At 40.1% G+C, this 12,563-nt stretch overlaps 1 protein-coding gene and 1 non-coding gene across 2 annotated transcripts in view; both read right to left on the bottom strand.

The window, feature by feature from the left end:
• ptcd3 (pentatricopeptide repeat domain 3) overlaps positions 1-12,563 on the bottom strand; it is a 59,831-nt gene that overhangs the window by 15,733 nt on the left and 31,535 nt on the right. The window contains exons 15-17 of the mRNA XM_043705739.2: positions 9,157-9,246; positions 7,359-7,387; positions 3,875-3,981 (exon numbers count right to left, since the gene is read on the bottom strand). Of these exons, the coding sequence (XP_043561674.2) occupies positions 3,875-3,981; positions 7,359-7,387; positions 9,157-9,246 (226 nt within the window). The remainder of the gene's footprint in view (positions 1-3,874; positions 3,982-7,358; positions 7,388-9,156; positions 9,247-12,563) is intronic.
• LOC122556069 (small nucleolar RNA SNORD94) lies at positions 9,614-9,751 on the bottom strand. Its single transcript, XR_006313456.1, has one exon. It is a non-coding gene; the product is annotated as a small nucleolar RNA SNORD94 (small nucleolar RNA).

The following is a 12,563-nucleotide window of genomic DNA, read 5'->3' as shown; positions in this document are numbered from 1 at the left end:
AGAGAAAGATGATCAAGTTCAGAAAACTGTAGACTATAAAAATCAGAAGTGCAAAGGAAACCAAAATGAGGAGTTCATAAACTGGTTTTAGGATAGTTTCGTAGAACACCACGTTCTGCAGCTGACCACAGAACTGGCTCTGCTAGACCTGCTATTGTGAACCATGATAAGATTAAAAGATCTCAGAAATCTCCTAACTGCACAAAAATGGGTGGCAGGTCAGAAGATTGGCCACAATATATAAAAGGTACAAAGACTGCTTGAAAATTCTCAAGGGAAAATTTAGGGTAAACTAGGAAGAAATATAAAAACAGATAGCAAGAATTTCTAAAGACATTTAAAAAATTTGCAAATATTGGGTCCTATAGATATTACTTGGGAGAATTGTTAATGAGAAAAAGACATGAATTGAACAGGAATTATGTAGTCTTTGTAAGACCACGAAATATAGGAGCAGAATTAGTCCATTCAGTCCATCAAGTCTGCTCTGCTATTCAATCATGGGATTGGGGTTCCTCAAACCCGTACTCTTACCATCTCCCTACAACCCTTGATCCCCAGCCATCAAGAACCAGTGTTTTAAATTCACAATTTCTTGGCCTCCACAGCCCTCTAGCAATGAGCTTCACAGATTCATCACCCTTTGGATTAAGAAATTCCTCCTCATTCTGAAGAGTTGTCTCTTCGTTGAGGGTATGCCCTCAGACCCTAGTCTCAAACGAGCAAAAACATGCTCTCCACATCCACTCTATCCAGACCTCTCAGTATTCTGTATGTTTAATGCAATTCCTATCTCATCCTTCTAAAATTTCTCGAGTACAGACCCAGAGTCCTCAACTGCTGGTCCTGTAACAAGTCTCCACAGCGGGTTAATGAGAATAAAAGCGGATTACTGCTACCAACCTGATTTTCCCAGTCCACCTACATATTGAAGTCCCTCATAATGACTGTAATCGTGCTTTTCTTGCATGCTTTTTCCATCTCCTGATTTATTTTCTTGCCCACATCCTGACTGTTAGGAGGTCTGTACACAACTCTCACCAGGGAGATTTTCCCCATTGCATTTCCTGAACTCTAATCACACAGATTCTACATCTTCCAAGTCTGTATCATTTTGCGCTATCAATTTTACTTCTTACTAACAAAGCAACCCCGATCTCTGCCCACCTGTCTGTCCTTTCAACAGGACTGTGCATCCTTAGGCATGGAATTCCCAGCTCAGATTCTCTTGGATATACACTACAGCAGACCAACTGATGGTATAGATGGAAAGAGGTTCTGCTGAGGGAATATGTGTAGCTAAGGAGACTAAATTAAAAAGCAGAACCAAAAGGTTAGTAATCTCTGAATTACTTTCTGAGCAACAGGCAAATTGGCACACAGTCAACAACCAATTTCAATATGTGTATACTGTGTGCATTCAAATACAATACCCTCAGTCCTGCATTGACTGCCTTCTCATAGTTGCCCCTTATTTTCTGGGCCTGAAATTAGATTTCCGAGTCTTTCCATACTTTTTGTTCTATTACTGGTGTTGAAAACTTCAATAACTTCTGCTGAGCCTTCCCCCTCAATAACTTTTTCCATAATTTTCCATGTAAACGAACCCACCCATGATTTTGTTTAAAGACATATAGAGGATTGGTGTGGACTTGTTGGGCCGAAGGGCCTCTTTCCATATGTACGGAATCTAATCTAATCTAATACATCCACAGCCAGAGTTATGCTATTTACCAAGATTCTGGTCTCAGAATAATTCAGGTGGAGCATGTCCCATCAGAACAGCTCTCTCTTTCCCCAATACTGATGCTCACGTCCCATGAATTCAAACTCATTTCTCCCACACCAACCTCTACGTTTACCTCTTTAATGTTGTTAACTCTGCGCCAATTTGCTTGTGACTCACAAAGTAATCCAGAGATTACTAACCTTTTGGTTCTGCTTTTTAAATGTTGTCCCTAGCTACGCATATTCCCTCAGCAGAACCTCTTTCCACCTATAATCATCGGTACTTATATGGACCACGACAACTGGATCTTTCCCCTCCCACTGCAGAGGTGTGCCTGTGTGTGCTTGTAGGGGGATGGAATATGCCTGATGAGGGAAGGCTGGACCGGGAACGCTGTATCCACTTGAGTTTAGGAAAGCAAGAAGTGACTTAATTAAAAAGGCAGACCTTGTGGAGTCTTGACAGTAGATGTAGAAAGGATGTTTCTACTTGAAGAATTGAGGACAAGGGGCCATCGTTAAAAATAAAGAGTTGTCCATTTAAGACAAAGATAAGGGATTTTTTTCTGAGTCTTTAGTTTTTGAATTCTCTCTCAAAATGGTGGATGCAGAGTCTAAATAATTAAGGCAGCAGTAGATCCACTATCATCAGGTAATCAGATCAGCATGATCTTATCAAATGAGGGATCAAGTAACCTACTCCCAAGTTTAATGTGTACATCCTCTAGGATTCTAAACTTTGCAAACTGCACAGTTATATCAGGTAAATTAATAGATTAGACGTGCTGTAAAAGAATCTATTTAGGACAGGGGAGGTGAAAGAATGGTGGCTAAAATCCAGAGAAAAGACTTTAAATCTCATGTGAGCAATTTGATAAATTTTTAAAAATCTAAATTCAAATTAATTATTGTAAAAAGCACGAGTCCAACTCATTCACTGCTCTCCTTCTGGGGAGAAAAACCTGCCATTTTATTCATTGCTAAATAAATATGATATGGAGATGCCGATGTTGGATTAGGATATACAAAGTTAAAAAAAAAATCAATATCAGGTCCAACAGGTTTAACTGAAAGCACTAGCTTTCAGAGCACTGCTCCTTCCACCTGACGAAGGAGCGACACTCCAAAAGCTAGTGCTTCCAATTAAACTTGTTGGACTATAACCTGATGTTGTGTGATTTTTAAACTGGTCTTTGAAATAACCTAACTGGTTCAGGCATCCCAGCATCTCTCGGAGGAAGTTAGGAATGGTCAAAGGTCACAATTAAGAATAAGCAAAAGGTATTTATTGCTGCTGTAATGCAGCACACAGGGAGGAAGTAGTCTTTTGATATTATTGCTGGATCGTTAACACAGAGACCCTGGTAATGTTCTGGGGATTGGAGTTCAAATCCCACAAGTGGTCAAATTTGAATTCAATAAAAATAAATTCTGGAATGGTGTCCGAACAATGACCCTGAATCCATTGTCAGAAAAAATATCCATCCAGTTCATTACTGTTTTTTAGGGAAGGAAACTGCCATCCTTACCTGGTCTGGCCTACATGTGAGCCCAGACCCATAGCAAGATGGTTGACTCTTAACTGTCCTCTGGGCAATTAGGAATGGGCAATAAATGCTGGCCTATGATTGAATTAAAAAAGAAAAGCACCCAGTCCATCATGACAGAGATGCTCAGGGTTATTTGATGTCCTTTTGAGGAAATCCGTGACATCAGCTTGTTGGCCCATCACTTGCATGTGCTATAGGTATTGGATTAACAAATAAAGGGAAAGATGGTAGCTAGTGCAATGACAGTGAACTAGTAAACTAGGGGCCAGGCTAATGAATTAATGACATGGACTCCAGTCTAACCACATTAGCTGGTGGAGTTTAAATTTAAGTAATAAATCTGGAACTTGAAAGTCATGTCAAGTCATGGTCACAATTAAAGTTTTAATCAATTGTTGTAACGAACTGGAAAGATTTCCAATACCCTTCAGGGAAGGAAATGTGACAGCCTTATCTGACCTATATGCAACTCCAGACCCACAGTATTTGATTCTTACTCCTTCTGCTGAGATGGCTGAGTAAGTCACTCAATTCATCAGCAATTAATGGTGGACAATAAAAAGACAAAAGCAAACACAGATGCCAAACGCACTTACTAATAAATACTTTGTTGGTAAGAATCGCCCAATAATACCCAGTTGTTTCCAGTTTCAAGTGTCTTGTGCAATCTGTAAGCCAATTCAAGGTCTTTCAAATCTAAACACTGCAAGGGAGGAAGCAAGAGGAACTTTAAAATTGTATGACACACTTAGTAATATTTAAATCTATCCCACTAAATTAAAATTCTTCACGTTTGCTTAAAATTAAGGAACTTGACAGGGTAGATCACACAACCATCATTTCATTACTTAATATATTTTTAGATTTTGGACATCTGTATAAGTGTCATAGAATCACACAACATAGAAACAGACCCTTCAGCCCAACTCGTCCATGGCAACCAGGTTCCATAAACCGAGCTAGTCCCAATTTGCCTATATTTGGCCCACATCCTGTTAAACCTTTCCTATCGAAGTATCCTTTAAATGTATTAATTGTACTCACTTCTACCACTAACCCAGGCAATTGATTCCATGTGTAGCACCCTCTGGTAAAAGTCGACCCTCCAGTCCTTTTTAAACCTTTCCCATTTCATCTTAAGTCTATGTCATCTACCTATGGGGTGGCATGGTTGCTCAGTGGTTAGCACTGCTGCCTCACAGTGCCTGGGTTCGATTTCACCTTCACGTGATAGTCTGTGTGGTGTTCTCACATTCTGTGTCCATGTGGGATGTCTCTGGGTGCTCTGGTTTCCTCTCAGTCCAAAAGGTGTACAAGTTAAGTTGATTAGCCACAGGAAATACAGGGTTTCAAGGATAGGGTAGCGGGGTGGGATAATCTTCAGAAGGTCATGGGTGGACTTAATGGGCTGAATGGCCTACTTCCACACTACAGGGATTCTAGTTTTGGATTCTGCTACCCTGGGGAAAAGCTCCTATTTACTCTATCCATGCTCCTCATGATTTAATAAACCTCCATAAGGTCACCCCTTAGCCTACTATGCTCCAGGGCAAAAAACATCCAGTCTCTCTTAACTAAAACTTTTCAGTCTCATTAAAATCCTGGTAAATCTTTTCTACATCCTTTCCAATTTAATGACATCCTTCCTATAGCAGGGCAAAATAAACTGCACGCAATACTCCAAACACTGTCTGCCCATAGTCTTGTACAGCCATAGCATGACATCCCAACTCTTGTATTCAATGCTCTGTAGATAAGCTTGCCAAACGCCGCCTTCACCACCTCATCTACTTGTAACGCTACTTTCAAGGAACTATATACTCGCACCCCTTGATTCCTCTGTTTGACAACACTCCCCACAGATTTACCATTAACTCTAAGTCCTGCCTGGTTTGTCTTACCAACTTATTCTCATCATTATCATTCCCTGCACATACACACACAGCCCCTTTTAAACCTTGAATGAGAAATAGAGCCAACTTTTCTCCCTTAGCTAAATCTGTACATAATGACACTAGGTGGCAGTGTGTTCCAGTGATCACCTCCAAGAATGAACTAATTCATCAATCAAATTTTAATTCATTGTATAATCAGAGTCACATAGCTCGGAAACAGACCCTTTGGTCCAACTCATCCATGCTGACCAGGTATCCTAAACGTAAGCAATCCATTTGCCTGCATTTAGCCCATATCCATCTAAGCCTTTTCGGTTCACATACCCAACAGTCTTTTAATTGTTATAATTGTACCCGCGTCCACCACTTCCCATATACACGGATCACTGTGTGAAAAAGGTTGCCCTCAGGTTAGTTTTAAATCTTTCTTCCTCACCTTAAACTTTTGATTTCTAGTTTTGTACTCCCCCACTCTTGAAAAAGACCGTGGCTATTCACCTCATTTATAGAACATAGAAGAATACAGCGCAGTACAGGCCCTTTGGCCCTCGATGTTGCGCAGATCCAAGCCCACCTAACCTACACTAGCCCACTATCCTCCATATGCCTATTTATCCCCTTCATGTTTTTATAAACCTCTAAGGTCACCCCTCAGCCTCATTTCAGGTTTACACAGTCTTCCATTTACACTTGCTTCCTTCACTTTAACGCCCAGATGCTTTTCTGTTGAACAGATTTGGCTTCCTCAGACTCAAGAAATGATGATTTCCATGGTCCTTTGCTAGCCTCTTCAAAGCCTCCTGTACTTCTTCCATTGGTTACAATAAACCTCCATTAGGTCACCCCTTAGCCTACTATGCTCCAGGGCAAAAAACATCCAGTCTCTCTTAACTCAAACTTTTCAGTCTCATTAAAATCCTGGTAAATCTTTTCTACATCCTTTCCAATTTAATGACATCCTTCCTATAGCAGGGAAAAATAAACTGTACGCAATACTCCAAACATTGTCTGCCCATAGTCTTGTACAGCCATAGCATGACATCCCAACTCTTGTATTCAATGCTCTGTAGACAAGCTTGCCAAACGCCGCCTTTACCACCTCATCTACTTGTAACGCTACTTTCAAGGAACTATATACTCGCACCCCTAGATTCCTCTGTTTGACAACACTCCCCACAGATTTACCATTAACTCTAAGTGTTAATGCTTTTTCAAGTATTTAAGACTTGAATTTCAAGACATTTCAACAACCCAATATGACTCAATTTCCATATTGCGCAACATCTGAGCCAGCTATAAAACCTCATGTCTTCCAGCAGCCATGAAGTGCATTTTAATGACAACCATAAATGTACACATATGCAGGCAAGCTACTGTGGATTATTTTGGGGTCAATGGGTTTGATAGTTGGTGGGGAAGGGAACAGAAAGCAAGTTACAAGAGTTGTTGAATTAATGAGAAACTTCAGTTATGAGAATGGATTGAAGTTGGGACTTCTCCTGGGAGAGAACATTTGACAGAGGTTTTCAAAATTATGAGGGGGTGAATAGAGGAGATAGGGAGAAGCTCAACAAAAAAACAGAATGAAAGGGCATAGATTAAGAGTGATGTGCAAACAAAGCAAAGGTGATAGGAAAAAACATTTTGCACTCAGCAAATGTTTAGGGTATGGAATACACTGTCTTAAATGTAGTGTAGGCAGGTTCAAGTGAGGCATTCAAGGGCATTTGATGCTTATTTGGGTGGAGATAGCATTCAGGGATACGGGAAAAGGCATTAGATGGTAAAACCAGGAACAATTGGCCTCTTTCTGCAGTGTAACAATACTGTGATTCTAAAAACCTTTCCACTTCCCAAAGCTTCTGAAACTGCATCTCTTCAAATGCTAGTTACATTTAGCTTCAGTTCAGAGTGTTTTAAATTAGTTTGCACAAAGTCAGAGAACCATTTGAAAGGTGCAGCAGTCAATCACCAGAGCCTAGGAAGGAATTGTTTCAACCTCAAAGTTCAATGGCTTTCATCTTCCACTTGGATAGCATCACCATTCCATGAATTTATGAGAGATAGTGGGGTGCTTTATAAAATAACAGTCACACAGGCAGCAGTATGCAACCATCGATACTGACAGAGGAAGTAGAAACAGTTGTTTTATTCATAAATGAGTCGGAAAGAGTGAAATACTTACCAGCCTCATAGCACTGATAAAGAAGTTCACTGTGGGAAAAGGAAACAAGATCAGTTAATACATTATTATTGGTGGTGGTGGTAGTTTAAGTAGAGGGAGGTAAAAATCACATAACACCAGGTTATAGTCAAACAGGTTTATTTGTAAGCACTAGCTTTCGGAGTGCTGCCTCTTCAAATCAGCAGCCCGACACCAGCACTTCCAAATCATAAGTAGAGGGAGCAATGCTGTTCAGGATCTCAGTACCAAGGGATCTTTCTACACTCATTGGTTTAAATACAGTACTTACTTTATTATTCCAATTTACTGAGGCTCAAATTCACAACCTTCTCATTCACAGATAAGGAGAAAGTGAGAACTGCAAATGCTGGATATCAGAGTCGAGAGTGTGGTGCTGGAAAAGCGTAGGTGGTCAGGCAGCATCCGAGTAGCAGGAGAAATGACATTTTGGGCATAAGCCCTTGATCATTCACAGATAAGCCAAGTAGCTACTTCTGCAGCACTTCTTGTATAATTTACTTTGTATAAATACATCTCAATACAATGACACGAAGATTATTTTTGACAGACAATAATAATTTTGTGACTCTGCCCCAATAGCTTTTCACCTAAAGGAAATGCTATTTCAATTTCTCCTCACCGTTGTCTGCATTACTTTCCTGACCAGTGCTAGTTGCATCTTCTTCATTCCATCTCTGCTTCAAATAAGCTATCCTCTGCACTCTCCACCCCCCCCCTCCCCCTTTAACCATTACCCCTACAATCGCAAATCGCATAACGGCAAGATTCTCATTTCACCTACTATTCACTCTTGCAAATATCAAGCTTTGAATGTGTCAATGACAAAACCTGAAGTGCTGCGAACAGTGAGGAGGATATAAATGGACCTCAGAAAGACACAGACCAAATGGCAGATGAAATTTAATGCAGACAATTGTGAAGTATTCCCTCTTGCAAATGGACTATAAGGAGAAACTCTTTACAATAAAAGGGTAATACAGGAGCATGAGGGCCAGGCGGTATATGTGCACACAACATTTGAGGAAGGAGGCCAGGTTGAGAAAATAGTTAAAAGGCATTAGGGACACAAATTCAAAACAATAACATTGGGTACAAAAGCAAAGAAGTTATAAAGAATGTGTACAAAACACTGGTTTAGCCTCAACTGGAATGTTCTGGGCACCAAAAGTGTGTGAGCAGAAAAGATTCACAATAATGGCTTCAAAGCTAAGGAATCTCAGTTATGTTCACAGGATGGCAAAGTTCACAGAATGTAGATACCACTGGCTGAGCCACTGATCATTGCCCACCTCTAGTTGTCCTTGAGAAGATTGGCGTTGAGCTTTCTTGAACCACCATAGTTTGCTGTAGGCTGACCTACATTGATTTGATGCAATTCATTGAGGCACATAACACAGATGGACCCCACCAAATATGACCAATGCATAAATCCCAGAAAAAGGTACCATAGATTTAAAAAGGATGCAGAGGGTCAACAGCTCCAGATTTTCAAGTCCTGACATCATTAACAGAGCCGGATTTCATGATAGCGTTTAAAAAACTGGTAAGTGCAGAACAGCAAGAAAGAAAAAAATCCTTTAAGGTTGACCAAGCAGATGGGTAGCCTGAAACATGTGGCTAACCGCACTTCAATCTGTCAGTAATTCGGAAACAAACCAGATGTCAAAATAAAATACTGACAGAAGAATTCAGCAGATGTATGAAGAAAAATAAGAATATTTGAACAATTTTAGTTCAACCACAGTATGTACTACTGTTGCTTATTGTATTCACGTACCATCATCAGGATCCCGGGGCTCAAAATGCTTCCCCTCTATTTCATCAATCACCTCAAAGATGATGTCAGCGTGTGGTCGGGTAACTGCGCCTGGAAGGTTAAAAGGGAAATTGTTAACTGGAAGGGGAAGTCTGGTCATCATTAGAGCACAATGAAAACACACCACAAAATGTGACATTCCCCAGATCTGTAATGAAAGAACTACAGATGAATTTGCGAAGAAACATCAGGCTAGAATCAGGAATGTGTTTACACTGCAGATCTAAATGGAATGGTACTGCACAGTATATGGTTCCCATTTATATTGGGGAGTAAACATCAGCTCGGATGTCGCAGCAATGATCGGTTTCCCTTTCAAACACTGTTCATGTGGTTTGAGTTAATTTGCTCCCAGTCTGCACGATTGTGAGAAACTGCTAGGATACTTCATGTCTAACATCTTAAAAAAACAGCAGCAGTGGCTCAGGCATAGGCGACTTTTTATTGTGTAGATGCCACTTAAAGCCCACCACACGCAGGCTGAAGAGAGAACACCCACACTCAGCTCCCATTATCCAGCTGATGTCTGTACCCCTGCGCCACTCATCATTGCCATGCTGCTCCATGGTCGTCTAGAAAACAATTCATCTAGTAGAGGATAGTTACGTAAATTATGAGCAAGATCGGTTCTGGCTCAGTCGTGATTAACAACAATAATCATGTTCATTCTGGGCACTATTTGGGGTGTCAATACATTCTGATGCTGCCTTTATTATTTAGGATGCTAAAAAGGATCAGTTACTAATTATTTTTGTTTCATGTGATGTAGGTGTTGCTGGCAAGGCCAGTATTTATTACTCATTGGAGATTTGTACCAGATTCACATATACGTTGGTATTGGGTACACACATTTAATTGGAGAGATGAATACATGGCTCAAAGACTAGTGAGGAAGCAATCCAGTCTGAAACCAGTACTGGGAAAATGAAACTGGCTGTACCATTGGGAAGATCAACACCTGAACCAAGTAGTGTTCATGCAAACTACATAATTAGGAAGTAGAACGATTTTTAAAACTAAATATTGCAGGAAAGGGATCAAATGTGCAAAGATGCGACATATCAAAGAGTAGAGACATGTAGAGGAAAACAGTAAGACAGGAAATGAGGGTCAGAGAATGGCAGGAAGGAGCAGAGCGAAAAACAAGAGAATACACTAATCAAGATTAGACACTACAAAGATAACAGACAAAATAAGAGACTCAGCATCAGAATGCGCAGGACATTCATAAATTAATTGACAGCGCAGTGAAGTAAATAAATATGATCAGACAGCCAGTATGGAGATGACTAGATCCGAATATTGCATGGCTACATGATATTTACAAAGATTAGGAAACTAGGTAAAAGTGGAGGTGTCGCACTGTTAAACAAGAATGATATTTATGCAATAGTTAGAGATTACATTATTTCAGGTGGTCAGAATGTAGAATCAGTTTGGACGAAGATGGGGGAATAGAAGTAACAGACCATTAGTCTTCAGGCCTTCCAATAGGCTCAAAGCATAAATATTGAGTACTTGTTTAAATTTGCCTTGTGTTATCTTAAACCCACATCCCTTAGTAATTGACCTTTCTATCCCAGGGATAAAAAGACTATCCATGCCTCTAAATTTTGTAAACTACCAGATCAGCCCTCATTCTTCAATGTTCGAGTGAAAACAAACCAAGTTTGTCCAATCACTCCTCATAACTAACACCCTCTCATGCAAGCAAGAACCTGGTAAATCTTTTCTGTACCCTCTCCAAAGCCTCTGGTAGAGATGAGACAGCCAATTTTTGTTTGCAAAATGGCATTACAAATTAACTGCCAGAGGCAGGAGCAGATACAATAGCAATGTTTAAGAGGCATCTTGACAGACACATGTATAGACAGGGAAGAGAGGGATATGAAGAGAGACAAAAGGTTATTAGTTTAGAAAGACATGTGTCGATACAGGCTTGGTGGGCCACAGGGCCTGTTCCTGTGCTGTACTGTTCTTTGGGGTAAATTGATGGCAATAATCATGAATGATACCAATTGATTTTTCCAGTTTATATGTAATAGTAGCCTTAATGAGTGGTCTTTAGCACCTTACTGTAACACCAGAGAGTAGCAAACTTAAGGAAATAGCATATACCTAAAAGATGAATGACAAATACCTGACCAGAATATAAAACAAGGTTGAAAATGACCAAAGGCCAATCAAGAGGAAGAAATGGGAGTATAACTAAAAACTAATTAGAAATATGGAAAAGCATATTACAGCAAGAGTTCCTATTGTCTAAAAAGACAGTAAAGTGAGCATTGGTGCTCCAGACTGAGACAATGAGGATCTAATAAAAGATAATAATAGAATGACAGTTAAAATGAATAAATATTTTGCTTTTGTCCTCACTATGGAGTGTACAAAAAAAAAATCCCACTGTTAGCTGTAAATCAGGAGGTGGAAGGAGAAGAGGAACTTTAGAAAAATTACAATCACAATGTACTAAGCAAATTGATGGAACTATGGGTTGGCAGATCTCTGGCTCCAGATGGACCTCTTCATTAGATGTTGGATATCGAGGTCCCTTAAAAACTAAAATTTCCTAGTATTTACTGTGCAGCATGAGATTTCATTTAACAGCTATTGTCCCAAGAAATAACTTTCCAAACTTTTATCAAGGGAAAGCAAAGGGGAGAATTATAAAAGAAAGGTCACGATGTGCAGTTAACAGGCATCAATTTATGTGGCACCAAACACATCTTAGTGTGTTTATAAAAATATGGTTTTGTTCTTAGAAGGAATGAAAACTAACCCCTAACGAAGGTGGACAAGGGGCCTCTTGGTTATTAGCCAAGAGTGGCAGGATGGGTGACTGACAAAACATCAGTAGCTAGCCCCCAAAACAGGGACAGGAGGGGAGAAAGGAGCAAAATGATTCAAGGAGACAAACAACAATATCTCCCTTGGGGAAAAGTAGTGCAGGACAATAATAGGCCTTCAGCCCACCACTGTGCCAACACGTGACACCTTTTCAAAACTAAAAAACATTTGCTTCTACACAGTCCGTATCCCTCTACTCCTAGCCTATTCATACAGCTGTCAAGATGCCTCTTAAGTATTGCTATTGCACCCGCCTCCATCAGCTGCCTATGTCAGGCACTTACCAACGACAGTGTAAAACCCTTGCCTCAGATCTCCTTTAAACTTACTCCCTTTTACCCTAAACCTATGCCCCTTAGAAACTGACATTTCTACTATGGGATAATGATTCCAACTATACATGTTTTCCTTGTTTTGTAAACTTCTGTCAGGTTGCCCCTCAAACTTCAAGTGAAAACAGTTTATTCAATCTCTCCTCATACCCTCCAAACCTGTTGAACCATTTCTGTGCCCTCTCTGAA

Source organism: Chiloscyllium plagiosum, unplaced genomic scaffold, assembly GCF_037043375.1.
Source record: "Chiloscyllium plagiosum isolate Xiang-an unplaced genomic scaffold, Cpla_swu_hap1 HiC_scaffold_1, whole genome shotgun sequence".
NCBI lineage: Eukaryota > Metazoa > Chordata > Chondrichthyes > Orectolobiformes > Hemiscylliidae > Chiloscyllium > Chiloscyllium plagiosum.
Note: the sequence above shows the minus strand (reverse complement) of the source record. Positions and strands in the feature narration are given on the sequence as shown.